Here is a 26,574-nt window from a genome sequence, read left to right on the forward strand (position 1 = left end):
AACAAAACAAACAAATAAATAGAAACAAATAATTTGCCAATTTTTCTTTTTTATTTTTCATCTACGTCTTATTATTTATCAATAATTTTAAAGCAAGGAAAAATGGATGTCATTTGTAATATAAATGTCATTTTTGGTTTAGCAATAAATTTATTATTCATTTTGTTAATTTTATTTCGCTAAAAAAAAATAAAATTAGAAAATAAAATCGATTGTAAATAAAAAAAAATAAAAAACGTTTCCCCTACATATTTATTATGACAATTTAATTTTTCAAAATATTGTATAAATTTTAGATTGAATTGATGTACACAATTATATTTTAATTATATTTACTTGCCAATTAAAGAAATATAATTTTGAAATAAACACGTTTGAAGAGTTTTAATTAATATTACATAACCTATAAATCGTGAAAATGATCAATTTATGATTAATCCGCCATTAGCGCCATTTGATTTTTAAAATCTTACAAAATATATTTAAAAACAGAAAAGAATCAATGAAGCAACAATTCCTTTTTTTTCAATTTACATTAATATTACCCCATAAACAAATATTTTTTTAATATTTATAATAATAATAAATATCTTGCAAATAACTTTATTGTCATTTAATTAACTTTTTCTATTTCCACGTAAATCAAATTGCATCTTACCTCACATCAATCCCCCCACCATCACAACCGATCACCCCCACTACAACCCATAATCCCCACCACTACTCCCCTTCCACCATATTCATTGATCTTTTTAAGCAATATGTTACGATCGCTAAATCTTTCAGTATCAACTTTTGTTCTGTTCTTTTCATAAGAATCTTATGGTAGTAATAAAACTATTAAACATTTCTTGACACCTTAAGCTACCCCCCACCCCCACCCCCGAAAATCGTGAGAAAAATACTCACCAAATGGTATACGTCAATGTCGAACTACTAATGGAAAAAAGATGAAAAAGAAGAAGAAGTGAAAGAAGACAAAAAATTCATCAGAGAACAAATTCGTTTCAATTTTGGTTACTCCGTGAGAAGAATAGAATTAAAGATTTAGGCTCGTAGGAAGACTAGGGTTGATACTTGAAGAGAGGGTGTGAATAGTCAGAGGGGTTAGTTACAGGAACTTTTTTTTGCTTCCTTCCTTTGATAAGGGAATATAATAATAATAATATTTTCAATTTTCAAAGAGAATAAATCATTTTTTTTTTATACGAAATCGAAAATGTTAACCTTTATTAAATACAATCATTAAACTCTAGATATATATATAATATATAATATATAATATATATGATGCTTATATAAGGGGACATTTCATGTCACCCAATTAGTCTTATTTTCTTCAAATTTGAAAATTAACACAACGACTTATCTTTTACATTCTAATTATTACAATTATTTTAGTGATTGTATTGACGCTTTAACATTGTTTCACACTTCAATAATAAAATACGTTTTAATTGAGAATTAAAAATAAGACAAAACAATAATCGCTCGTTTACGATCATTTTCTACTTTTTCTTATAACAAAATGTAACTTGACAATTGCATATAGTCAAATGAGAGTGGGGGGAGGCAAAAAAAAATGGCAAACTTATTTAGACTGGAAAAGTTTGTAAAAGTGTGTCGCGTGATGATGATTTATTCGGGCGTATTTTATTGTCCGTTTTATAGGTTAGGTTTGATCATTCGTGACACCGAAACAATTGATTATCGATAAATATATAATTCATTCGATCGGGATTATATAAAAAGTAAAGTAATCAACTAACTTGAAAGATTTCAAACTTTTGCGCATATTTTTTAAGTAGGGAAGACACCAAACAATTGGAATCACAATTTTGGAGTCCTCAAAATGAAATTAGAAAAGAAATAACTATGAAAAATTGCGTACCTTAAAATACAATAATTAAATCAATTGGTAAAAAGAAATGCAATGTTTCTCATAAAAGTAATTTCAATATTTCAAGGAGTCCTTTTGGGGAACCCCTTTTTAATATTCCAAGGCCTTAGTCCTGGTACAACTTAACCCTTTGTCCTACAACAAGTGAGACTAGAAAAACCTTCAAAAATTTGACTGTAAAACCTTAAACAATAAGCACGAGTCTGATCCGTGATATTTCAGACCAATAATAATCAACACGAGTCAGACTCGTGGTTCAATTGTATTCAACATTTTCTTACTTCGTTACATGAAACTTCTCCTTACATTCACACAGGTTATTCTTTATAAATCCTTAAAAGAATGAATCATGTCAATAAAAAATAAAATCTAATATTAATTATAATAATTTCTTGATTATTATGACCCAATAATGGGTCAAATTGGAAGTTAACTGATAGGACAAAGGGTTAATCTCCGCCATTACCTTTTACTCTCCTTCTTTCTTTTTCTTTTTTTGTTTCCTATACAACAATTTATCTACAACAATAAATATTGAACATTTTGAAACATTGATGATATAATAATTAATTCGAAGGCCGTATCAACCGGTAGTATTAAAACCTTGTAAAATGTTTCTCCTTTTAATTTAAAAAGCTCGTTCTTTTGTCACGATTCCCATTAGTTTATCGTTTAACACCATTGCTACTACGAGTTACAGATCACAGAATTGTATTCTCTACTTAAATCAATGGTCCTCAAAATGATTCAATCTCACAATCAGCCTAAATTAGGCTCGCATTTAATGAATCAACTATCTAATTGTAAATAATATTTTCAATTTAATCTCTTTATACTTATATTCAACGTATCGTTCCTTTAAAAGCCACTTATTAAAAATACACAAATATATATATATATATATACAGCTTAAAATATATTCATCGTTTGTACCATGTCAAATGTCAATGATCAAAAAATGAGAGACTAGTTAAACTCGACTAGAAGACATAATCGATTTGTATAATTCATTCTGAAGTCTTCTTATTTCTTTGATTAAGAAAAAAAATGACTAAAACCCTTTAAAGAAATAACAAATAATAATAATAATAAAGTAACAGATTTCAAACTTCGTCATCTTCTATACACAAAATAGTTTCCCTCTTTCTTTCCGATTCCTTCAAAACATTTTCCCAATCTTGCAACATCATATCATCAACCTTTCTCAAATCTTCATCGACATTTTTAATATCCTCGCAACGATTAAAACGATCAACGTTATTTTCCGTATCGTTTTCCGTTAAATTTTCTAATTCGGGTTCTTCCAATAGCGTATCAGTTTCAGCTTGTCCTTCTAAAGGTGAAGGAATTGTCAAAGATTCGTCAATGTCAAAACCATGACTGTCATCGGGATTTTCCGTACGACTTTCCTCGGTGCTTAATGAAGTTGATATGAAATATCTTAAATCGTAATCAGCACTGTCAGTAGCACCTTGAGTGTTCAAGGAATATCTACTTGATTGGGATTCCCTTTGACTTTTATCGAAGGAACGTCTTCTGTTGTCGTCAGATCGGGAATGATGAAGTTTAGGATAACGTTGTTGTCTCTTCAAACTTTCACCGCTGTTTGCTTTTGATCTAATTTCAACCTCGTCCATTACGCATCTAGTGTAATCCACGCTGAATCTGTCCACCGATAATTTTCTAAAAAAAAACAGTATATATTTATAAAATACAAATGTAATATGTAAATCATTATGTTTATAAAACAGGTAACCCTCCAATTAAAACAGGTTCCTAAAAAATGCTTTGTTGAGTAAAACCGTGTTATGAGACTCAAAATTCATTTGTAGTTTTTAAATATGTTAATCAATCATTGTGTTATACAGTGTTGTAAAAATACAATGCTGTATCAAGATTTTTGCAATTTATGAATGATTTTAGAACGAAAATGTGTTATAGGATTCCATGTTGTAGGAGGGTTACCTGTACATCAAACTAACCTGTAATCACCACGACGAAAATCCGGACTTTTTCTAAATTCCAAACTTGCCTTACGATGACCCATCGATTTGTCCAACCTATGTTCACCACCTATTCTGTCCAATGACATTTTACGAAAATTCGGGGACGATAGTTTTCGAAAATCTCGCGGTGATACTTTTGATGAATCCCTCGACGAAAGGGTATTTAAATCGTCCAAATATCTTACGTCCACCGAATTCCTTTTTCCAATTACGTACTCGGCGGGATACTTGTTGTATACACCTAGAAAATATATTCATTTTAATGTAGTTTAGTTTTAAAATGGAAAATGAAGACAAACTTTGCCAAAATTACACATAACAAAAACTAAAAAAATAAAAGAAGTTTCTTTTCTGAGACCTTTTTAACCCCAGGCATTTAATTTGTTGGAAAATTGATATTGGAGAATTTAAAAAAAACCAAAATGGCGAACGACAAATGGCGGACGAAAAATGGCGGACTGTTTTATGAAAAATCGATCCGATCTTTTTGAAAATGAATATTTGAATGTATTAAAGATAGCTGATTATAATTTGTAACCAATATATGTTATAAATAAAATACTAACCTGATAATCTTGGGGAATATATATATCCGGAAGTTGGCCTTTTTGATTCCATGGTCTCCTCGACGTCTTCGATTTTTGTTTGACGAAGCAACTGATGTCGTCTCGCTGTATCCGATCGATCTCTAACCCTTAACGTAACTGGTCCTTTATTAGGAATATGAAGATCCATTGCCATGGAAGCTTGACTACCAGTTAACTTTGGATACTCCAAACTTTCCCGACTAATCTGTTACAAAATGGATACGATAAATCGAAATTTACGAATGTTGTAATAAAAATAGTGTTGACATATCTTCTAATATTAATAAGTGGATATTAAATAGACAGATAAATCAAACATCCTAAATTACGTCATGTAATATATTACGTTATAAATTTATCAATGTAACGCAGAAAGTAATACTTAATACTGAAAAAGATAAGATTAAAACAAGTTACTTCACAATTTAACACACACGGTGTATATTTTAATCGATTTGACTTACTTGTGGTGGACTATAAGCTGGATTATCAACGGACAATGCATGTCTCTGCAACAATTGTGGATTTAGAAATGCACAGCCAGCATACTGTGGTGTTTCCCTACGTGGTGATTTCTTATCTATCAAAATCGGTGCACTGGGACTCTTTTTGATGGTATGGGATAAACTTTTTTCCTGTAATTCTCGTGAAAATCTGACCAATTCAGCCTTCAATTGTCTTCGAGAAATTTCTTGAGCGCTCGGACTCAAGCTACGATTTATCCTGAATAATCCATATTGATGATCCCATTTATTATTAGTCGTTTGACAAGACGTTGATCTACGATTTCGTTGAGTTTTAGCACCTTTCAACGTACTTTGATTGAATCTAAAACGTGCCGGTACAACTTTAGCTGCGCTATCGCGTGCCTCGAAGGTCATCACGCATACAGCCACAACGATAAATCCTAAAATGGGCAATAAAGTATTTACATATATATCTGTTTATTATTATAAATAAATTTGTTGTTGTTGCTTTTGTTATTTTGTTTAAATAATTATTTTATATTAGAAAAAATTAATAATTCAATTTGTAAGACCCCGTTGATGAATGACGACTATTAAGAGGTATTCGCGTAAATTTGTTAATACGTTTAATATATATATATATATATATATTATAATTATAATAATGATTTAAAAAAAATATTATAATTGAGAAATATTCATGGCTAAGAAGACTCTGGTAGAGTTATTGTTAACTTCCTTTCACAAGCCTCCATAGCTCAGGGGTTAGAGCACTGGTCTTGTAAACCAGGGGTCGAGAGTTCAAATCTCTCTGGGGGCAAATATATTTTTTTTTTCATTTTTTTTCTCATTAAACAATATTAATACATATATATACACGTAATAATTAAATAAAAATATTTTATTGTTATAAATAATAATAATAAAAATATTTATACATTTTTTATATCGATTTTATTATTGACACGCGTGAAAAAAAAATTAAATCATCTTCAATTCTTCTTTCATTTCGAATATTAGAAAAATTTCTATGTAAATTGTAATATAATAAAAGTTATATTATTAATATGAAAAAAAAAATAAAATAAAATAAAATAAAATAAAACGCGAACAAAAAATATCGGTGTATGTAAATGAGAAAAGATTAAACGAACGTAGGTAGATACATTGTGATGTACATTAAAATATTATCTACTATAATATTAATGTAAAAGTGTGAATACAAATGTGTTAAATATATTTATCATTTATTTGTATAATTATTATACTATTAATAAAATTACCTCCAAAACCCATGACTATCGGCCCGGCGTAACTGAGGTTGTTCAAATGAAACTCACGTGACTCATTTTTCACTTTAATCGTCAAATTACCTCTTATCTCTTGTGCCACTGATAATTGATCCGCTAGTAACCTATTTGAAAAACATAGCAAAAAACCAAAAACAAATAAAAATAAAATAAACAATGATAAGTTCGAAACATTCATACAAAATATGAAATACAATATTTAATATTAGAAAAATGTTTAGATTCAATCAAAACGCATAATAAACGAGTATTACACACGTTTTATCTATTCCTAACCATAAATAAAGGTTAATTAAATAATTCTATTACGTTTACGCGTAAATTGATCAATAATTTAAAAAAAAAATGGCCTATGTAATAGAAATTTTTGAATTAGCAAACAACTGTCGATGCAATATTATCGAAAAAAAATAGGAAAAAAGGACAAAAAAAAAGTTTGGTTAGATAATGAATCGATCAGCAGATCGGTTACGACATTATTATCCTTGTTTTCAAACTCACCTATAGTTGCCATGCAAGCTCCCAAAAGCATTAAGAGAAGTCCAATACCAAGAGCTTTGCAGGCATGCCACAAACATCGTGTTGTCACCTTCCCTCTGACCACCTATTCGAGGTAATCTCATTCATTAAGGATTCATTGATCAACAACCTAAGTGAAAAAGAGATGAGAACAGACGAGAAGGTCTGATCATGCTCGGAAATTCAATTTTCCACTTTCCAATGCTATTTCAAGCCACTAAAATAGAAGATCAACAAATAGCATTTCCTCTCTCTCTCTCTCTCTCTCTCTCTCTTACACACGCATACATACACAGTCTATCTCTCTCTTTATCTTTATCTTTAGCAAGAGAAGATGATGGTTAACATACTTTTTCCTCAACGATACGACGCAACGAATGATCGTAAATTAAAAGTTAGAATTTAGATATTTGATTACTTTTGAATGATATTTGATTGTATTTTTTATTATTTATTATTTTTAGTCGAAATTTAACAAAAAAAAATTTCGTATTTATTTATTTTTGTATTGGTTTTTTTTTTTTTTTTATTATCGTTAGTGCAATCATGACGTTAAAAAAAATAATTCTTTGTTAAAATTACTTTTGTTTAAATATCGGGAAAAGGATGAGACACGAGTAAACAATTTTTATTTTTTCGCGATAAAAATCGACGAAAATATTTTTCGTGCTTGTACGGAGAATCGATGTGGTGTGGAGAACTTGGATTGTATTTATAAGAAAAAGAAAAAAAAAGTAAAGTTTTTATATCGTAAAAAAGAATGTTTAAACATACGAAAATAGTATAAAAAGTTAAAAAGAAAAAAGTACGATAAATCGAAACGTTTAGAATTTAAAAAATGGAGATTTATCACAAATTTTATTGTTTAGCTTTCAAAATATTCAATATTTTCTAATAAAACTAATACATTTTGTAAATTCATTTCTATTGGAACCTACAAATGTAAAAATCTAAGAATTCATTTTAAAAATTGATCCTAAATTTGACAACAATCTTGTACAATGTGCCAAAACATTTGTACACATAATCAAAAGCTAATAAGGTTATAGTTCGTACTGATTTTTTTCAAAATTACACTACATTTTAAAACTCTCATTGAACCTACAAACATAAAAATCTAAGAATTCATTTTAAAAATTGATCTAAAATTTGACAACAATCTTGTACAATGTGTCAAAACATTTGTACACATAATCAAAAGCTAATGAGGTTATAGTTCGTACTAATTTTTGAAAAATTACACTACATTTTAAAACTCTCATTGAACCTACAAACATAAAAATCTAAGAATTTATTTTAAAAATTGATCTAAAATTTGACAACAATCTTGTACAATGTGCCAAAACATTTGTACACATAATCAAAAGCTAATGAGGTTATAGTTCGTACTAATTTTTGAAAAATTACACTACATTTTAAAACTCTCATTGAACCTACAAACATAAAAATCTAAGAATTCATTTTAAAAATTGATCTAAAATTTGACAACAATCTTGTACAATGTGCCAAAACATTTGTACACATAATCAAAAGCTAATGAGGTTATAGTTCGTACTAATTTTTTGAAAAATTACACTACATTTTAAAACACTCATTGAACCTACAAACATAAAAATCTAAGAATTCATTTTAAAAATTGATCTAAAATTTGACAACAATCTTGTACAATGTGCTAAAACATTTGTACACATAATCAAAAGCTAATGAGGTTATAGTTCGTACTAATTTTTGAAAAATTACACTACATTTTAAAACTATATCTCTCATTGAACCTATAAACATAAAAATCTAAGAATTCATTTTAAAAATTGATCCTAAATTTGACAACAATCTTGTACAATGTGCCAAAACATTTGTACACATAATCAAAAGCTAATGAGGTTATAGTTCGTACTGATTTTTTTCAAAATTACACTACATTTTAAAACTCTCATTAAACCTACAAACATAAAAATCTAAGAATTCATTTTAAAAATTGATCCTAAATTTGACAACAATCTTGTACAATGTGCCAAAACATTTGTACACATAATCAAAAGCTAATGAGGTTATAGTTCGTACTGATTTTTTTCAAAATTACACTACATTTTAAAACTCTCATTGAACCTTAAAAGATAAAAACTGAAGGACTCATTTTAAAAATTGATCTAAAATTTGACAACAATCTTGTACAATGTGTCAAAACATTTGTACACATAATCAAAAGCTAATGAGGTTATAGTTCGTACTGATTTTTTTCAAAATTACAATACATTTTAAAACTCTCATTGAACCTTAAAAGATAAAAACTGAAGGACTCATTTTAAAAATTGATCTAAAATTTGATAACAATTTTATACAATTTGTTAAAACATTTATTCTCAAAATCAAAAGCTAGCAAGGTTATAGTTCGTATTGATTTTTTTTTTAAATTACACTACATTTTAAAACTCTCATTGAACCTTAAAAGATAAAAACTGAAGGACTCATTTTAAAAATTGATCGAAAATTTGACAACAATCATAAACAATTTATCAAAACATTTATTTTCCAAATCACGAACTATCAAAATTGATCCGAACAGATTCTCAACATGTAAATCGTAGTTTAAAAAAAAGAAATTTGATTTTTACCAGACCACCTTGAAACTCTTATCGAATCTAATTGTATTTCTACTTCCCCCACTCCATCCTCAGATATAAAATATAAGCTAAACCGAATGAACATTTATACCAACAGATTCCACGAGAAACATAAAATACTTTTACTTTTGAATACGTCAAAATTGAATGATACTAAACCGAAAAAAAAAAAAAAGTAGAACGCACAATACGATTTACCCCCACCTCCCACTTAGGGGATTAAAACAAAAATTTAATGACTCCTTGAACTATTATAATACGTAGGATTAAAATATGCAATAGAAAAGAAAAGATTACAAAGAAACAAATGAGTTGAAAGAAAGATGAAAGAAAAGAAAAGAAAAGAAAAGAAAGAAAAAAAGAAGTGCGCAGTGGAGGCGAGGGAAGGAGTAGGGATTGGAGAAGGAGTGGGGGGAAGGAGTGAGGGAAGGAGTGGAGGGGGAAGGTATTACAAGTAAAACGTAGAAGAACGATTAAAATTCGAAATAGTCGAACTGACATGAGTGAATTTCAAAAGGTTGAAATGAGAATATGTATTATACGATATATATATATGTATACCGTTTCTATTCCATTTAAAATTTGTTCACAAACGTATGACACATGTTCTCTGTCTCTCTCTCTCTCTCTCTTTTTCTATGACTTTGTGTAATGTGCGCCTAAACAAATATGCGCAAGCTTTGTAACGTTCCTTTGTCGTTAGAATAACTGAACGAGATATTACATTCGTTCGTATCATACACGGAAATGACGGGTAAGAGAAAATGTTTGAAGAGAGAAAAGAGAGAAAGAGAGAGAGAGAGAGAGAATGAGGAGACACATACGAGGAAATTGAATCGAATGAATCTGAAGAACAAAAAAAAACAGAAAAAGAAGAATATGAGTAAAGAAGATAAGAAAAATGTATATAGGATAAAAAATTCGATTATTTTTCTATATCATTATAATTTGTTTATATATTGATTTAATTATTTAAACAACAAAAAATAATAATTAATTAATTAATTAATTATACGGTAAAATCTCAATGTAACTACGAATTCAAAATGGAACTCAAAAGGCGGGGCTAATAATTTTTAAACCAATCACAACGATCAAATACTTTTACTTATCCAATGAAATGATTTTTAAATCAATGAGCCCGCGAAATTTGAAAATTTGTCAAAAAAAAAGTGACTATTCTTTACAGGACGTATATTTTTTTTTTTATTTCAATTGCAACACTAGGACAGATTAAAAATTAATATAAATTTAATAATTAATAACTGTAAATACTTTTTGTTATTCGTTTTATCGTATTTTTATATTTGAATTTTAATTTGGAGGTTAGGTATATACATCTGCCATTAATTTTTCTTCAATTGTTTTGGAAAAAACAAATTAAAATGATGAGAAACTAACACGTAAAGGGATAATTATTATTGAAAACGTGACTAAATTGAGAGTTTACTGTAAAAAAAAAATATGTTTAATAATTAACTGTATTTATTAAATTGTAATAAAAAATGAATATATGGAAAAATATGAAACGAACCTGAACGTTCCATTGCGCTCCTGGGCCACATGCTCTCCTCTGAGTTCCTTGCCAACGAATGCTTTCTTGAGGCATTCTGTTCTTTTTTGAAAAATTTTCAAAACTTTATATTATCTCTTTTACAGTACTCTTTATAGTTCTCGATTAAAAGAACAAAAAAGAAAAAAATTGGGATACAGAAAATACTTTTCTATTTGTAGAAATTTGATTAAAACAAAAGAAAAAAGGAAATCTTTTGAAAAAAAAAAAAAATCAAAAAATGTTTATGGTCAAATCGAAATAAATCGAAGCCAATTAATCAATCAATCAATCAAGCGTACACTTTTGATTATTTTTGTTCATTCTTATTCATCGTCACCATTTTTTCATTTTAATTTTCCTAACGACGTGTGTTACTCGTTAAAACATCCTACACACGTGTCGTTGATCCTTTCAAACATAAAAAATGAAACCGAGTTACTACGATGAAATTAATGAAACAATTTAATTAATGATACCAACGTAGGAAAGAGAAAACTAATATAAAAATAAAAAAAAATAAAAAACAGATTCATCTATCATTTATATAAACAAACGTTTGAACAACACTGAACAATAAATAATTATTATTATTAAACATTTAATAGAAATATGAAAAGGAAAAAAGAAGAAGAAAATAAAATTAACGAAAGAGTGAGAGAAAAAACAAAAGTGTGAACAAGTAACACGTGATAGGTGTGTACTAGATAAAATTTCGATCGTAAAACTTCGATATCTTGAAGATAAGTCATCTAAGAGTTCCCGTGAAAGCGTTGAAGTGGATAACAACCCTTTGAGAGTGGACCAACCTGAATCGAAACCCTCTTTCTTTCTCTCTCTTACTCTAGTTTGTAAAAAAAAAAGGATAATAAAAAGAAAAGACAAAAAATAGAAGAAGAAGAAGAAGAAGAGTACAGTACACACACAAAGCAAAGATAAAATTAGAAAATTCTGTTTAATCTTCTACTATCAAATTGGTACAAACCTCGAACAAATATATATTTAAAAAAATATTGTAAATATATTTTTAAATAATATACAAAATATAAAAAAATATAAATGTATATATATATATAGTAGGGGTGCCCCGGCCATGCATTGCTGTAGCTATTTACAAAATATTTTCCTTAATGTGATCGCAGCACTAACTGTCGGAATCGAATAACTTCGATTATCGGACTCGAATATTCTCTTTAACTCGAATATCGACTAACCTCAACCTATAAACATTTCGCATAACAATTTATAAATAAAAAAATTAATTAAATAAACAACTTAAATTGGATGGAATTGTAACGCTAAACCATTATCGAATTCACCTGAAGACACACACAAAATTTCATTAAAATCGGTCCAGCCGTTTAAGAGGAGTTCAATTACAAATATGTGCACAGAAGAAATATATATATATATGTAAGATTCGTGAAAAAAAACTGGACCGCTGGACTGACTCTGGACCGGGACTCGAACCACGGATCTTTCGCTTTCCGGGCGACTGCTCTTTAACCAATTGAGCTATCCAGGGCCCACCGACCAGTTCCCTTCCACGAATGCTTATCAAGTTTGGCATGGAGGCGTTCGTCCCACATTCCACCCCCTACAACAACAACATTCGACCCCGAATGTTCCGTCATAACCACCCCTCCCTTGGTGGCACCTTCGTTACTCGTTACGTCTTTTTACTCGTTACGTCTTTACTCGTTCCGAACACGTTGCCGAGGCTCCGTAAGACCGTCTTGTCTAGTTCCTCGGCCAACCGTTCGCGTCGCCACTATCGGCCAAACTCTTTACTCTTTGAAATTATTTATAAATAATTTCTTCTCGTGGCGTTGTAAGACTGTGGAACATGCTACGAAACAGACCTCCATCCCGGACGAGCCCCCAAATGTAAGATTCGTGAAAAAAAACTGGACCGCTGGACTGACTCTGGACCGGGACTCGAACCACGGATCTTTCGCTTTCCGGGCGACTGCTCTTTAACCAATTGAGCTATCCAGGGCCCACCGACCAGTTCCCTTCCACGAATGCTTATCAAGTTTGGCATGGAGGCGTTCGTCCCACATATATATTTGTATAATAAATTTATAAATTTTATAAAAAATTAAAAAAAATATATTTAAAACATATATATGTATACATATATTATTTTTTTGTTCAACAATACGCTGTATAGATTAAGTTTGATCGAAAACAATACGATCGGAGTCCGCTTTACGAAAGATATAATCGATATATATATGTATATATACTATACTGTATATGTATATACAGTAGAGGTGTATCCACTAAAGAACTATTGTTCGACGATGCCTTTATTCTGGTCCTTGCTGTACAGTTTCGTTTGACCCATTTTAGATAGATATTCCGTATCAGAAATTCGCATTTTCAATTATAATCATTTTTTAATAAATAATCTGCTTAATTAGAGGTTAACTAACCATTTTTTACATCATCGATTTACACCTTGTACAAGGTTTCATAGAATAAATGGGAAGTATAGTTTGTTCATATTTTTGTTCGTATTTCATTCTTTTTTTAACCCACAAAGAGACAAATGCATTTGTTATGAATAAAACAAAAGAAAAGAGAAAAAAAGTTTGTAAGGTTATTAAAAAATGCGAAAGCTTTAAAGCATCAAACATAAGTGCAAAACCTTATACAAGGTGTAATAGAATAAATAAGTATTATACTGTAACATAGAAAAAATTCATTTTGTTCATTTTTTTTTCTTCTTTTTAATTTCGTCTACAAAGAGATGAACGTATTTGTTATAAATAAAACAACAACAATAACAACAACAAAGAATTTGTTCAAAGGACATCATCGAGTATTGAATAATACGCGAAAGCTTTAAAACCCTTCCACCATATATACATTTCAAACATATGTACAAACCTTATACAGGGTGTAACAAAACAAATGGAAAAATACTGTAAAAATGAAAGTACATAGTAAAAAGTAGAAATTCACGTTCATACAAACGTATTTTATTTGATCACGTTTCAGTGTTATAGCAAATTGAACTTTTGATGAACTGAATGCATTTGCATTTAAAAAAAAAAAGAAAAAAGAAGGAGATTTTTTTTTATCAAAATGATATTCATATTTTCAAGCCATTAGTTTAGATGAAGTGAATGCATTTGCATTTAAAAAAAAAAAAAAAAAAGAAAGGAGATTTTTTGCGATCAAAATGATATTCACATTTTCAAGCCATTAGTTTGAATATGTTTTTCAAAAACATCGTTCAATTATTTTCACGAATTATTTCTACATTATTAATATTTGTTTCTTTTCTTTTTTTTTTTTTTGTAAAGACAATGTATTTTCTAAATAACTTCAGTTAGAGATAAAAATTTCAAAGAGATTTAAATTATGCGAGTAAACAGGTCACGAACAATAGGACACAACCAGGATCAATCCATTTGTTTGGAACAGGTACATTTTCAAAATAGTCTAATTAATCGATAAAAATACAACAACGCGATGTTCAATCGTACAATCACGTAACGATTTTTTTTTCTTTTTTCTTTTTTTTTTTTTTTTGTTAAATAAAAACAAATTCAACATCTTATTATTTTCGTTAAACATTAAACAATTAAAACACCATATAATAATTTCAAATATATGAACATTATGTTTATAATATGAATTATATATTGTTCACTTAACATATTGTTAAACCACCGTATATATATTTCACGTATTTTATTTAACAAACAAACAAACAAACAAACAAAATGGGAGATATTTAAAATATTTGTTAATAAATGATCAAAAAAGTATTAAAAAAACAAAAAAAACAGACAAAATTCCAATAGAACTAACTAAATCGTTTATGGGAAATAACGAAATGACAAAGAGAAAAAATAATAAATTCTTTTTTATCGACAAATACACACACACACACACACATACACACATACACACAGAGATACACATGAAAGGAAACGTAGAAAAAAAACAACGTGTGAAAACTAATATTCCAATAATTGAAATTAACACAAATTGAAAACCATCATCGTTGATATCAAAATATATATATATACTGTTACAACGTTTGTACCACCAACAAGTGTTTGTCTCACGCGTATTTCTTATTTTTATTTTATTATAAATCCTGTGAAAAGAACAAATAATCTCACACATGTTTCATTAAAGTCATCGATATGATAATGCATACCCTAATTCAGAAAATACAAAAATCATCATTAATTCAAACAAAACAATATTAATTCATTTACCCTTTTTTACAAAACAATACAAATAATAAAAATAATTAAATAAATTTAACAAAACAAACAAAAACCCCCCATATGCATATTAAAGTAGTAATAAACATGCCTCAAGAAAAGAGAACCAAACAAATTGAAAAATTTCACAATTTAATGAGAAAAAGAGAGAGAGAGAGAGAGAGAGAGAGAACTTGACTCACGGATACAAATGTTGTTTGAAGAAATTGATGAAATATAAAGGTGTGTTATAATCCTGAATGCAGGTAGAAGATCAACTTGATTTGTTGTTGTTGTTGTTGTTGTGTTGATGTTGCACCGAATATTAGTTCCAAAAAAAAAAGAAAAAGAAACCAAAAAAATACAAAAAAAAACAATCAAAAGTAAAACAATGAAACAAATCCTCACGTTATACAAGTGAAATATTTTTTGTTCACATTAATATATCAATTTCGCGCGTGTTTCCATCCTTCTCTCTCTCTCTCTCTGTCTCTCTAAATTCTCTCTCCTCTCTCTCTCTCTCTATTTCTATTTTATCAATGATAAATGTTACAAAAAATCGAAACAAAAACAAACGAAAGAATAAAACAAATATGAATCATATTTCTTGTGTCTTCTTATCAATGATAATTATCAATCATTGAGAATATGATAGATATTATATCCGCACCCAAAAATGTAGAAGAATAATAATAAAAACAATAGAGAGAATAAAAAAAAAAATGAATTCTCGACGAGGAGGAAGAGGAAGAGACTACGAAAATGAGCCCCGTCGTCGGCCCGACTAAATCACTCTCGAAGGAAGAAGAGAGGATATATCCAGAAGGAAGGCTAAAAAAAAAAAAAAAAGAACAGAGGGAGAGGGAGAGGAGAATAGTGGGATCCGGACGTTTCCGAGGGAGTGCCTCTTCCCAGCATCACCTGTTGGTTCGTATCCCGGTCGTGACTCGTTCGTGTACGGGTCGAGAGACACGGCCACGGGCCTGGACCACCTAAACGTGGGGAGAGAAGGGCTAAAATACTCAGAGGGAAAGAGATAGGTGCACTTTAATGCGCATACGCAAGCGCAAATCAATGTGTTATATCGCGCGCGCTTTTCTATAAAGATTCTACTCACTCTCTCACTCTCTCTCACTCACTCATTCTATTATACCCTCTCTCTCTCTCTCTCTCTCTCTCTCTCTCTCTCTTTTTCTCTCTTTATATATATATATGTATGTACATATTCATATCTCTATCTTGTTTTCTTATCGATGACAATCCCAGTCCTATTTAAACACTCACAATCACCGGAAATCATCCTTGTTCAGTGTTTCATGAGTGTTTTTACAAAAAAAAAAACATGTTCCCTATTTGATCAGCCTAAACTTTAGTTCCATATTTCTTATATTAAGTAGAAAAAGAAGAAATAGAAGGAATTTTTGAAACATCTTATTCCTTTCTAAACTTAGAATCACCGGAAACCACCCTTGTTCAGTGTTTATGAGTGTTTTTATAAGAAAACATGTTCCCCACTTGATCAGCCTAAACTTTAGTTCCATATTTCTCATATTAAGTAGAAAAAGAAGAAATAGAAGGAATTTTTGAAGCATCTTATTCCTTTCTGAACTTAGAATCACCAGAAACCACCCTTGTTCAGTGTTTTATGAATGTTATTATGAGAAAACATGTTCCTTATTTGATCAGCCTAAACTTTCACTTCATATTTCTAATGTTAAGATGAAGAAGTAGAAGAAGAAGAAGACATAAAAGTCATTCTTGAAACATCTTATTCCTTTCTAAACTTAGAATCACCAGAAACCACCCTTGTTCAGTGTTTTATGAATGTTATTATGAGAAAACATGTTCCTTATTTGATCAGCCTAAACTTTTACTTCATATTTCTCATGTTGAGATGAAAAAGTAGAAGAAGAAGAAATAAAAGGAATGTTTGAAGCATTTTATTCCTTTCTAAACACTTAGAATCATCAAAAACCACCCTTGTTCAGTGTTTCATGAGTGTTTTTACAAAAAAAAAACATGTTCCCTATTTGATCAGCCTAAACTTTCATTCCATATTTCTCATATTAAATAAAAAGAAGAAATAAAAGAAATTTTTGAAGCATCTTATTCCTTTCTAAACACTTACAACCACCGGAAATCATTCTTGTTCAGTGTTATATGAGTGTTTTTATGAAAAAACATGTTCCCTATTTGATCAGCCTAAACTTTAGTTCCATATTTCTTATATTAAGTAGAAATAAGAAATGAAAGGAATTTTCAAAGCATCTTATTCGATAACAGTTCACTTCTTTACACTTAAAATCACAGGAAACCACCCTTGCTCAGTGTTTATGAGTGTCATTATGAAAAAAACATGTTCCTTATTTGATCAGTCTAAACTTTCACTTCATATTTCTCATGTTAAGATGAAGTAGAAGAAGAAGACAGCATCTTATTCGATAACAGTTCACTTCTTTACACTTAGAATCACAGGAAACCACCCTTGTTCAATGTTTTATGAGTGTTATTATGAAAAAAACATGTTTCTTATTTGATCAGTCTAAACTTACACTTCATATTTCTCATGTTCAGATGAAGAAGTAGAAGAAGAAGAAATAAAAAGAATGTTTAAAGCATCTTATTGTTTTCTAAACACTTCGAATCACTAAAAACCACCCTTGTTCAATACTTATGAGTTTATGAGTAAACATGTTCCTTGATTATTTTAAACTTTCATTTCACATTTCTCATTTTAAAAAGAAGAAGAAGAAGAAGATTTGATGAAAGAAACTTTGAAAGCAAGTATTTTCAAATTACATTAGATTTGTCTTTTTTAAGAACTTGTACAAAGGTCATTTGCACGTCATATACATATTTGTTTTATTATAATAAAATAAATTATATGTACAAAAGTGAGAAAATCAATGTTGTTATTTTCCTAATGCGTATTATCTTTTAAAATTGTCGTGTTTGAATATATATATATATATATAGATATATATTGTGCTGATTGGTACGATCAATGAAACACGTTAACCAAATTTGCTATGGATTTTTATTAACCCCTTATCCTATACCCACCAATACTCCATTGCTTGAATAATAATAATGATGATAATAATAATAATTATTATTATACGTCAAATTAAAGTAAGAAAATATTCGAGAATAAATGGACAACGAGTCTGACACGTGTTGTTTGTTTGATCTTAATCAAGTATCACGAGTCTCACTCGTTGTTATAAAACAAGGGGTTGGGTTGATTGACTGAATAAATGATTATCTCGCAATTATATCTTCTATCTGATTTATATATCAATTATCTATCACAAACTAATAATGCATGACAATTGCTTTCTTAATTGAATAAAAAAAGAACAATTTTTAAAATGTAAACGATGTATACGTCAAATATAAGAATAAGTAAACATGTTTTCATTATTATAAGATAATTTTGGAATATTTAATTAAAATGTAGACAAAATCTATGAAACAATCTTAACATTATATATTGCATAAAATTAATCTTTGTAGTATTATTTAATAACTCTCTCTCTCTCTCTTTATTAAAATGTAAACCTTTTGCTCACACATCATCTCTATTTAAAAGATTTGGTGAAAGCATTATTTTTTCTGCAATATTCTAATAATACTTTCCAATGTTTATTAGTTTCTAAAACAGTTGGATTGCCTATTATAATAAGAAGACATTTTGCTCGAGTTAAAGCAACATTGAATCTCTGAAAAAAAAATATATATATATGTTTTATTTAAAATTAAATTTAAATAAATAATTAATAGAAATAATTGTAAATATACCCTTTCTTCAGATAAAAATCCAATATTTTGTATTCCATCGTGATTGAATACACGAGATCGTACAGTTGTTAAAATAATGATTTCCTTTTCACTTCCTTGAAACTCTTCTACACTACCAACAGTTATAGAATTCATTTTTCTCTTTTTTAATCTCTCAATAATTTCAAGTTTTTGTTGCTTAAACGGTGATACAATGCCTATATGTCCTTGTTCAATTTTTATATCTCCAAAAGTTACACCCAGTAATAAATTTAAGTACTTCATTATGATAGATATTTCTTCAAGATTATACATGCTGTAAAATGAATGATTTGTTGTACTTACAATAATTACAATATAATTAATCTTACGAAATATTCATATGTGTACATTTTACTTTCTTACCTGGACGAATATTTTTTACTCTTTTCTATACCATACGACGAATGAAATATTATTGGAAAATATTTGTTAGGTAATTTTGACCATCCAATTGCACTATTGATAATTCTTCCATCTCCACAAGCAATTAATTCGCTTTCGTAAAATTCTTGATTGGACACGTGTAATATACACTCGTGACTACGATAATTTTGTTTCAATTTGGTCACATAACGCGAATCATAATTATTATCTTTGTCTTGTTTATACATAGGAAAATTCATTAATCTCTCTAACATTGATATACCTAGAATATATTAATAAGACAATCAAATACAATTGAAAAGAAATAGGTAAAATATGATTCTATTTTACCTAACAATGGTTTTGCTATTCTTGATAAAATTACTGGTCCCAATTGATAAGGATCACCAGCAAGAACAACTTGTGATTTCATCATGGGTATCAAAGGTCCAAACAAAAATGGTAATATTGTTTCTGGTTCTGTAGCTTGACTTGCTTCGTCAATAATTACATAAGAAAAAAGATTTCTCCCCAAATCGGTATTGAGGAGACTAAAATAATAATATTCTTCATTTTAAAGTCTATATATATATATATATATATATATATATCTTTAAATGAACATTTGTTATCATTTAAAACAATCTACGTACCAAGCACATGTAATGTTCGTAACTAGAATTATTTGAAAATGTAATGCAGTTCTAATGAATCCAAGATAATCTTTTAGAAAATAACTACAAGGAAGGATAGTCTTATTTACCTTGGACCTATATAACATAACAAAATAAATAACACAAAAGAACAATATTAATTTGAATATCTGTTATATATATATCATATCAATTAATTAACCTATCGTATGATTGCGAATAAATCCTGCACATAATTTCCGCTGGTAGATATTTTAATAATCTTATTGTAATTTCATCTACAGCAGCATTAGACGTAGCACAAACCAATACCCTGCTTCTTAAGGTTACCAATAATCTTGGCTGACACACAATTGCCTGCACAAAATTGTATACAGAATGTAAACGATAATTATTAATAGAATTAAATAAAATGAAATGTATTTCAAATGATTTATATATCTCTAATACCTGGCAAATTAATTCAACCAATGTAGCAGTCTTTCCTGTACCAGGTGGTCCAAATAATATATATGGTGCTGGATAAGCTGTCTTATTTATAACATTTTTCACTACTTGCATCTGTTCAGGATTTTTCTTGATCGATTCATTGAACCAAGCAAAATTTCTATATAAATTATAATTAACGGTGTATAGAAAAGATAAAGTATTTTAAAATGAAGAAATGTAGCTTTGAATAACGACAAATACAACTTACGTTATTGAATAGTACTGTAATGTATCCTTTTTAATTTCCGGATTTATCAATAACTTAATGTTATAAAAGGATTGTATTTCATCCAAAGCATAATGACATATTTTCAGAGGAAAGTTTGAGTCCCTTACACTGATATCATATTTCTTATTTTCATGAAATTTAAATTTGGAACTGTAATTACAATTAAAATGTAAAATATAAATCACAAACATTAAAACATATTGGGTTGATATACTTACTTATTATTTATGACAAAATCAAAGTTTCCCTCATAAATCTTTACAACTTTAGCGATGTAAAAACGCTTATTTACATTATTATTAGAAGTTGTTTCATTTAAAAAAATCAAATCGTGCAGTTTAATAAGATAATCGTTTTCACTTAAATCTGACGCACATACTGTAAATCTATTGAAATATTTCTTTTCTAATTGACATCCTTTTAAAATTGTTTGTAATTCTTTATGCTTTCTTTTCGATTTTTCATACTCTTCGATATATAATAAGGTATGAAAATAATCTAAATAATATTCTTCATCTATTCTTTCAATGCTTTTCAGATTTTCAAGAAGTTCTATATACAAGTTAGTCATTCTACTGTTACTTTCACTGATTACTAAATTACTTTGTAAAACGTTCTTTAATTCAGGAGGTAAGGAGTATCTTTTAAAAATACTATAATTCCTAATAAGAAGAAAATTACTAATTATCAATAGTAAAGTAAAAAAAATATTAATATAATGTTTACTTACAATTTCTTCTTCATTTTGTATTATAAATATAAAAACAATCTGAAAAACTCTCTTATAACAAATGTAATAAAACAAAATAACTCCTTTTCTCTTTTTCTATTGTAATGAATAAACTTAATACAATATAAATCAAATACTATTTTTATCAACTTCTCTGAACCATCTAATTGCTATTCTAAAAGACTGAAGTTCTCTCCTTATCGCTCGCTATTCTTCTATTATTCTTCAATTATCCGTACTTACAAATATACTTTCCTTTGTTTCCAAAATGTTTATTCAAATTAAACATTTGAATATCACGCTTACCGTTTTTGCACTCTTCAATTATCTTCATAACTAATTTGAACAATACAAATCTTCTTAGGTGCACCATTTTTGCGCTCTTCAATTTTCTTTGACGACAAAATTCCAACTAATTTGAACAATACAGATGACAATTGACGACGAATTTTTATTAATATTTCATAAAATAATATTATCAATGAAATATATGTATATGATGAACAATTCGCGTTTATCAAAATGTAATTAGTAAAATGAACTTCTTTTGTATTTGATGCACAGTTTAGATCACTGATTCTCAAACTTTTTTCTTCTACAATCCCTTTTCCAGAAAAAGAATATTACTTAGCAACCCTTGAAAATTAATTTTGTTTTTTTAATTTTAATAGCAATTAATAAGAAATATATATGTATTATTCAAATTCCGGTCACCGGAATGTTCAACACTGCTTGTTCATCAAAAGACGCGTGTTCATTTTGTTCGCGTAGTGGAAGGTTACGTGCCAGAGACATGCAGTTGAAAGTTCAGAACGAGTTAGTGGAGAACACAACAAGGATTCTCCAACGAGAGAGAAAGTATGTTTTCTTCTTCGGAAAATCTGCAAGGAAGAGGAGTATTCCGTGTTCGTTCAGATTGAAGGACTGTCCTGGAGGAAGACGACCTGCATTGGAGGAGGATAACCTGTTTCGGAAGATAAGATTTGTTGTCCTGAAAGAAGATGACCTGCTCAAGAAGAACGAGAACTGTTCTGAAGGTAGACAACCTATTTCGGAAGAAACCTTGCTGTTTTAGAGTCGCATTATGGCGACTGGAACAAACGATCTTCTGGAGGTTTTTACGCCATGGTTTTTCCTCTAGTTGGAGCGAGTTTGAACCCCAGGTGAATAGCCCACTAAGTCGGTGAGTGGTTTGGAGGAAGTCATAGCAAATATTTCGCTTCCATGCCAACGGTGCACTGGTACTACATGGGAGAAGACATGAAGCCTGAATCGGTTCTGCTCTAGGAATATGGCAGTTGTCGGGACGACAACTTTGAAGAGGAAGAACAATGTTGCAACCCGGTCTGAGTAGGCCAGAGTTAAAGGGTTTGAAGGGCTGTTACTATGCAATTCAAAGCTGTTTATGAGTGAAGATATGAAGAGATCTTGACAGGTTGCCGTTGCGAACGAACATGTCGATAATATAGAACATGATAGACAATGATTGTATTACTACGAACAAAGCTACATCCTTTTTTATAATCTCAAACCGTGTATGGTAGTTTAAGGGAAGTGTGTTACACTATATATATACACAAGTATATAAAGCATAAATAAACCTTACGTAATACTTTCTTACACTGCGTATATTTTAAATTTCAATTAAAACAATTGAACTTTGATTCAATTAAAATGACAAGATTTTATAGAAATAATTTAAAAAGTAAATGTATAAACAACAACAATTTAAAAAAAAAACGATAACATCTATTTTGTTTTAATATAAACAAATATTGTCCAATTTTGTTGGAAATTGTTCCTCAAATCGTCGTAATTCTAATGAACACTGATTCCGTTCAAATTTCATATCTATCTCATTGTACATTATACTTTGTAAACTCAATACACTGCGTATTTTACCAAAAGCTTCAACTTTATTAAAATGATCTTTTGCTTTAGACAACGCTTTGATAGCATTTAAGATTATTTCCTTTCGTAATTTAGTCGAATTTGAGGTAGCAGTACTGACTAAACATTTAGCATACAAAATAAGTGCTCTCCCTTGTTCGTAACATCCGCCATGAGCTAACGTATGAGTGATAGCTTCATCAACCAAGTTCATTGCCAACGAAGGTAGTCCCATAAGTAACTACAAAAAAATAATATAATATGTATATATTTTTGTATTTGTTTACCTATATGAGTTAAATGAAGTTACTATTATATAATTACTTGAACATTCGCCAGATGCATTTTGATAAGAGCTTCATAATAGGACAAATGATTATGGGTAGCTAATTCCAATGCTTTGTTAAGAATCACTAACGAATTGAGTCCTACTGTTTCATTTCCCGACAAGAAAGATGCGCACATTATTTGACTCAAAAGTATCATAGCGCGTACTCGATTTTCTGCTGTTATATCAGAAACCTTTTCTATACTGTCGATTAATTGCAAAGTATTTGGATAATCTCCTTTGGCTAAAGAAACTTCTGCTTGCCTATAATTTTGATATATCAAGGATATTTTCATAACATCACAAATAATGTTCTCTCTATTATCTTTATGTAATAAAACATATCGTTATAATATTACCTAAACTTAGATTCCAATGGATCTAAACTAGATATGCGAGTAGCTATTGCATCTGCTTCGCTCCACCTTTCGCGTCTCATCATTTTTGTAAATTCATATAATTGTTCGCACAACATCCACGTCTGTAAATATTTGTATACATTATGTAATTTTAAAATGAATATATATATATAAACATTTAATTATTCTGATATACTTAAAGTCAATAATTTGTTTTAAACCTTGTTAGACGGATGATTGGGAAATCTTTCTTTAGCATGAGCTAATACAATATCAACGAGATTGTATTCACCAAATTCTACTAAAATATTAGCAACGTTTACAACCGCTTGACAAGTTGAAGTTCCATTGAATACATTTTGCTTTTTACTTCCTGAATTATGCAAAAGAAGAAGTTGAGAACAAACTGAAGATAATTCCATCTTTCCATAATATGCCCATAGCGCTGATTTTTCAGAATAAGTCAACGACATTAGATCTATCATTGAATGTTGACAATTCAACACGTCTGATTTCATTAACGTCTACAAACAAATGTGTCTGTCTATATATAAATAATGAAACACGTTTGGTCACATTTAACTTTTACATACCTCAAAAATTTGCGAAGGAGGTTTAGCTTCTAAAGCGGAATAATGAGAAAGTGCAATCAATCCTAAACCCGTGGTATATGTAATTCCTAACATACTAGCTTTTCCAAGAGATCTTTCTATCAAAGGACCTCTACAAAAATTGTCAAATATCAACAACTTTGTAATATATTATTAAAAAAAATATATATATATATATATATATATATTTATACAAACATACTTTTTATTGCTAGTGAGGTAATACATCCAAGCATGAGCTAGTTGCAAACAAACATTATCCCCTGCTTCTTGTGCCATCATAATAGCTTCTTTCAAAGCTTCCTCTGCTACTTTTCTTCACACAAAAAGTATATAATATTAATCATTACATTAATAAATAATAATATTACATAAAACGTACTTATGATTAAAATGAGCATGAAGTACTGCAAGATTTAATGCTGCATATCTCAACATTCTCGATTTGTCTTCAGGCGTTGAACGATTTTCGGATGGTGCTAATCTGTCGAAACAATGATAAAGACTATCTATTGCGCTACAGTATTCGTTTATCCGTAAACAATTCAAATAGCTCAGATAATGCTGAAAAGAAATATGTAGAAGACAAAAAAAAGTAACAAATATATTTACTTTTAATCAAATTCATATATAAAAGAGAATAACACTTACTGCTTCTGCATAATAAGGACTAGAACGAAGAAGTTTCTTTATAAGAATTTGTAAATCAACCGGTGACATGGCCTTGTGTTCATCCATTTTTAATGCATGCGCTTGTTGAGCGACTAATAATTCTGCTTGTCTTCCACTCCATACGGTTGTACTTTTATTACTATCCAAATTGTAATATTTTATAAGATATTTCTCATCTATCGAATGACGAATATACTTATCAAAAAAAAAAAAAAAAAAAAAAAAAAAACAAACAGAAAAGCTTACTTGTAAATGTAAGGTTCGTCAAATTTTAAACAAGATGATATATCGGTTGTTTCAGGACTTTTCGATTTTTTCTTAACATAATTCTTAAGATCTTCATATAACAAAATGGATTGATCGAAGGGTAATTTTTCAAAAAATATTATTATTCTTCTTACGTATAATCCAAGAACGGAATTTTTATTTAATAATGGTACAGTAATGGCATGATCTAACGTAGATTTCATTAATCTACCAAGATTATCGAATAAATCTAACAATCCTTCAATACCCTTCTCTAACAATGTATTTAATTGAAGTTCTAACTCGTGTCCATAAGAATAAATATATTCGCTACTGTATAACATATGTAACAAGGTATACAATTCCATATCGGGTGACTAGGAAAAAAAGGAACATGAAAATCATTTTTTTTTTTTCAAAAAGATTATTTATTTAAATTCCAAAATTATATAGCTTACCTGAATTAACTTGACTGCTGCTAAACAAAAATCACGTCTTACCACAATAGCTGAAACATAATTAAAGATGTATCATTTTACAATGATAATTATTGAAAGTAATAAAATCTGTTTATTTTGACAAAAAAATTAATTACCTTTACGACTTTCATTGCAATATTCTTTTATCAACATAACAATAGCAACTTTGTATGGGGTTAGGTTTTCCTTCTGAACTTTTTTAACATTTCCATCGATGTTCACTAATTCTTTCGACATTATTAATATTATTTGAAATTTAATTACATATATAAATATATATATATATATATATATCAATTGAAAAATTCTTAAAAATACTCTCAACTATACGAATTCTAATGTAAACAAACAAATATTTATGTAGAAGATAATAATACGTTATGCGCGCCCTTCTGCGGTGAGTACGTCAACTATATAAAAGTAGCGCCAATTTCAAAAACTCTAATGCACTCTTATGCATTCTATTTAATATCATTATTATGTTAAAAATTGTATATATTAATGTGTTTTCA

The 26,574-nt window shown here is 29.0% G+C and overlaps 3 protein-coding genes, 1 long non-coding RNA gene and 1 other non-coding gene across 5 annotated transcripts; 2 read left to right on the top strand and 3 right to left on the bottom strand.

Moving 5' to 3' along the window:
• Positions 1-1,189: 1,189 nt before the first annotated feature.
• Positions 1,190-16,305, bottom strand: LOC107067351 (uncharacterized). The gene is made up of 8 exons (XM_089173920.1): positions 15,395-16,305; positions 10,945-11,020; positions 6,768-6,874; positions 6,244-6,374; positions 4,958-5,400; positions 4,473-4,698; positions 3,883-4,147; positions 1,190-3,583 (listed from the first exon to the last, which is right to left on the bottom strand). The coding sequence occupies exons 2-8, from the start codon at positions 11,017-11,019 to the stop codon at positions 3,004-3,006; spliced, it is 1,827 nt and encodes a 608-aa protein (XP_089030046.1). The 5' UTR covers position 11,020; positions 15,395-16,305; the 3' UTR covers positions 1,190-3,003.
• Positions 5,708-5,780, top strand: TRNAT-UGU (transfer RNA threonine (anticodon UGU)). Its single transcript has one exon. It is a non-coding gene; the product is annotated as a tRNA-Thr (tRNA).
• Positions 16,306-16,523: 218 nt separating the features above from the next.
• On the bottom strand, positions 16,524-21,453 carry LOC107067237 (putative RNA helicase mov-10-B.1). The gene is made up of 9 exons (XM_015322556.2): positions 20,966-21,453; positions 20,727-20,897; positions 20,480-20,636; positions 20,232-20,386; positions 20,030-20,146; positions 19,728-19,927; positions 19,377-19,659; positions 18,993-19,287; positions 16,524-18,913 (listed from the first exon to the last, which is right to left on the bottom strand). The coding sequence occupies exons 1-9, from the start codon at positions 21,316-21,318 to the stop codon at positions 18,773-18,775; spliced, it is 1,872 nt and encodes a 623-aa protein (XP_015178042.2). The 5' UTR covers positions 21,319-21,453; the 3' UTR covers positions 16,524-18,772.
• On the top strand, positions 21,451-23,217 carry LOC149032122 (uncharacterized). Its single transcript, XR_016177017.1, has 2 exons — positions 21,451-22,514; positions 22,619-23,217. It is a non-coding gene; the product is annotated as an uncharacterized LOC149032122 (long non-coding RNA).
• Positions 23,088-26,566, bottom strand: ida (anaphase promoting complex subunit 5 ida). Its single transcript, XM_015322731.2, has 11 exons — positions 26,179-26,566; positions 26,042-26,091; positions 25,584-25,960; positions 25,317-25,476; positions 25,048-25,229; positions 24,868-24,981; positions 24,648-24,777; positions 24,276-24,578; positions 24,055-24,176; positions 23,692-23,959; positions 23,088-23,608 (listed from the first exon to the last, which is right to left on the bottom strand). The coding sequence occupies exons 1-11, from the start codon at positions 26,297-26,299 to the stop codon at positions 23,237-23,239; spliced, it is 2,199 nt and encodes a 732-aa protein (XP_015178217.1). The 5' UTR covers positions 26,300-26,566; the 3' UTR covers positions 23,088-23,236.
• Positions 26,567-26,574: the final 8 nt, after the last annotated feature.

This window comes from Polistes dominula, unplaced genomic scaffold, assembly GCF_049000335.1.
Source record: "Polistes dominula isolate Pdom_NZ unplaced genomic scaffold, Pdom_raw_medaka contig_75, whole genome shotgun sequence".
NCBI lineage: Eukaryota > Metazoa > Arthropoda > Insecta > Hymenoptera > Vespidae > Polistes > Polistes dominula.

Excerpts from the sequence above, each read along its gene's own strand:
- LOC107067351 (XM_089173920.1), bottom strand. The coding sequence starts at position 11,019 with ATGCCTCAAGAAAGCATTCGTTGGCAAGGAACTCAGAGGAGAGCATGT. Across the intron at positions 6,375-6,767 it reads TGCATGGCAACTATAGGTGA|GTTACTAGCGGATCAATTAT; the intron begins GTTTGAAAACAA and ends TTTTTCAAATAG. Across the intron at positions 4,148-4,472 it reads ATATTCCCCAAGATTATCAG|GTGTATACAACAAGTATCCC; the intron begins GTTAGTATTTTA and ends TATATTTTCTAG.
- ida (XM_015322731.2), bottom strand. The coding sequence starts at position 26,299 with ATGTCGAAAGAATTAGTGAACATCGATGGAAATGTTAAAAAAGTTCAG. Across the intron at positions 24,177-24,275 it reads CCAATCATCCGTCTAACAAG|ACGTGGATGTTGTGCGAACA; the intron begins GTTTAAAACAAA and ends AAATATTTACAG. Across the intron at positions 23,609-23,691 it reads TGCATCTGGCGAATGTTCAA|TTACTTATGGGACTACCTTC; the intron begins GTAATTATATAA and ends ATTTTTTTGTAG.
- LOC107067237 (XM_015322556.2), bottom strand. The coding sequence starts at position 21,318 with ATGACTAACTTGTATATAGAACTTCTTGAAAATCTGAAAAGCATTGAA. Across the intron at positions 19,660-19,727 it reads AATAGCAAAACCATTGTTAG|GTATATCAATGTTAGAGAGA; the intron begins GTAAAATAGAAT and ends AATATATTCTAG. Across the intron at positions 18,914-18,992 it reads GATTTTTATCTGAAGAAAGG|AGATTCAATGTTGCTTTAAC; the intron begins GTATATTTACAA and ends TTTTTTTTTCAG.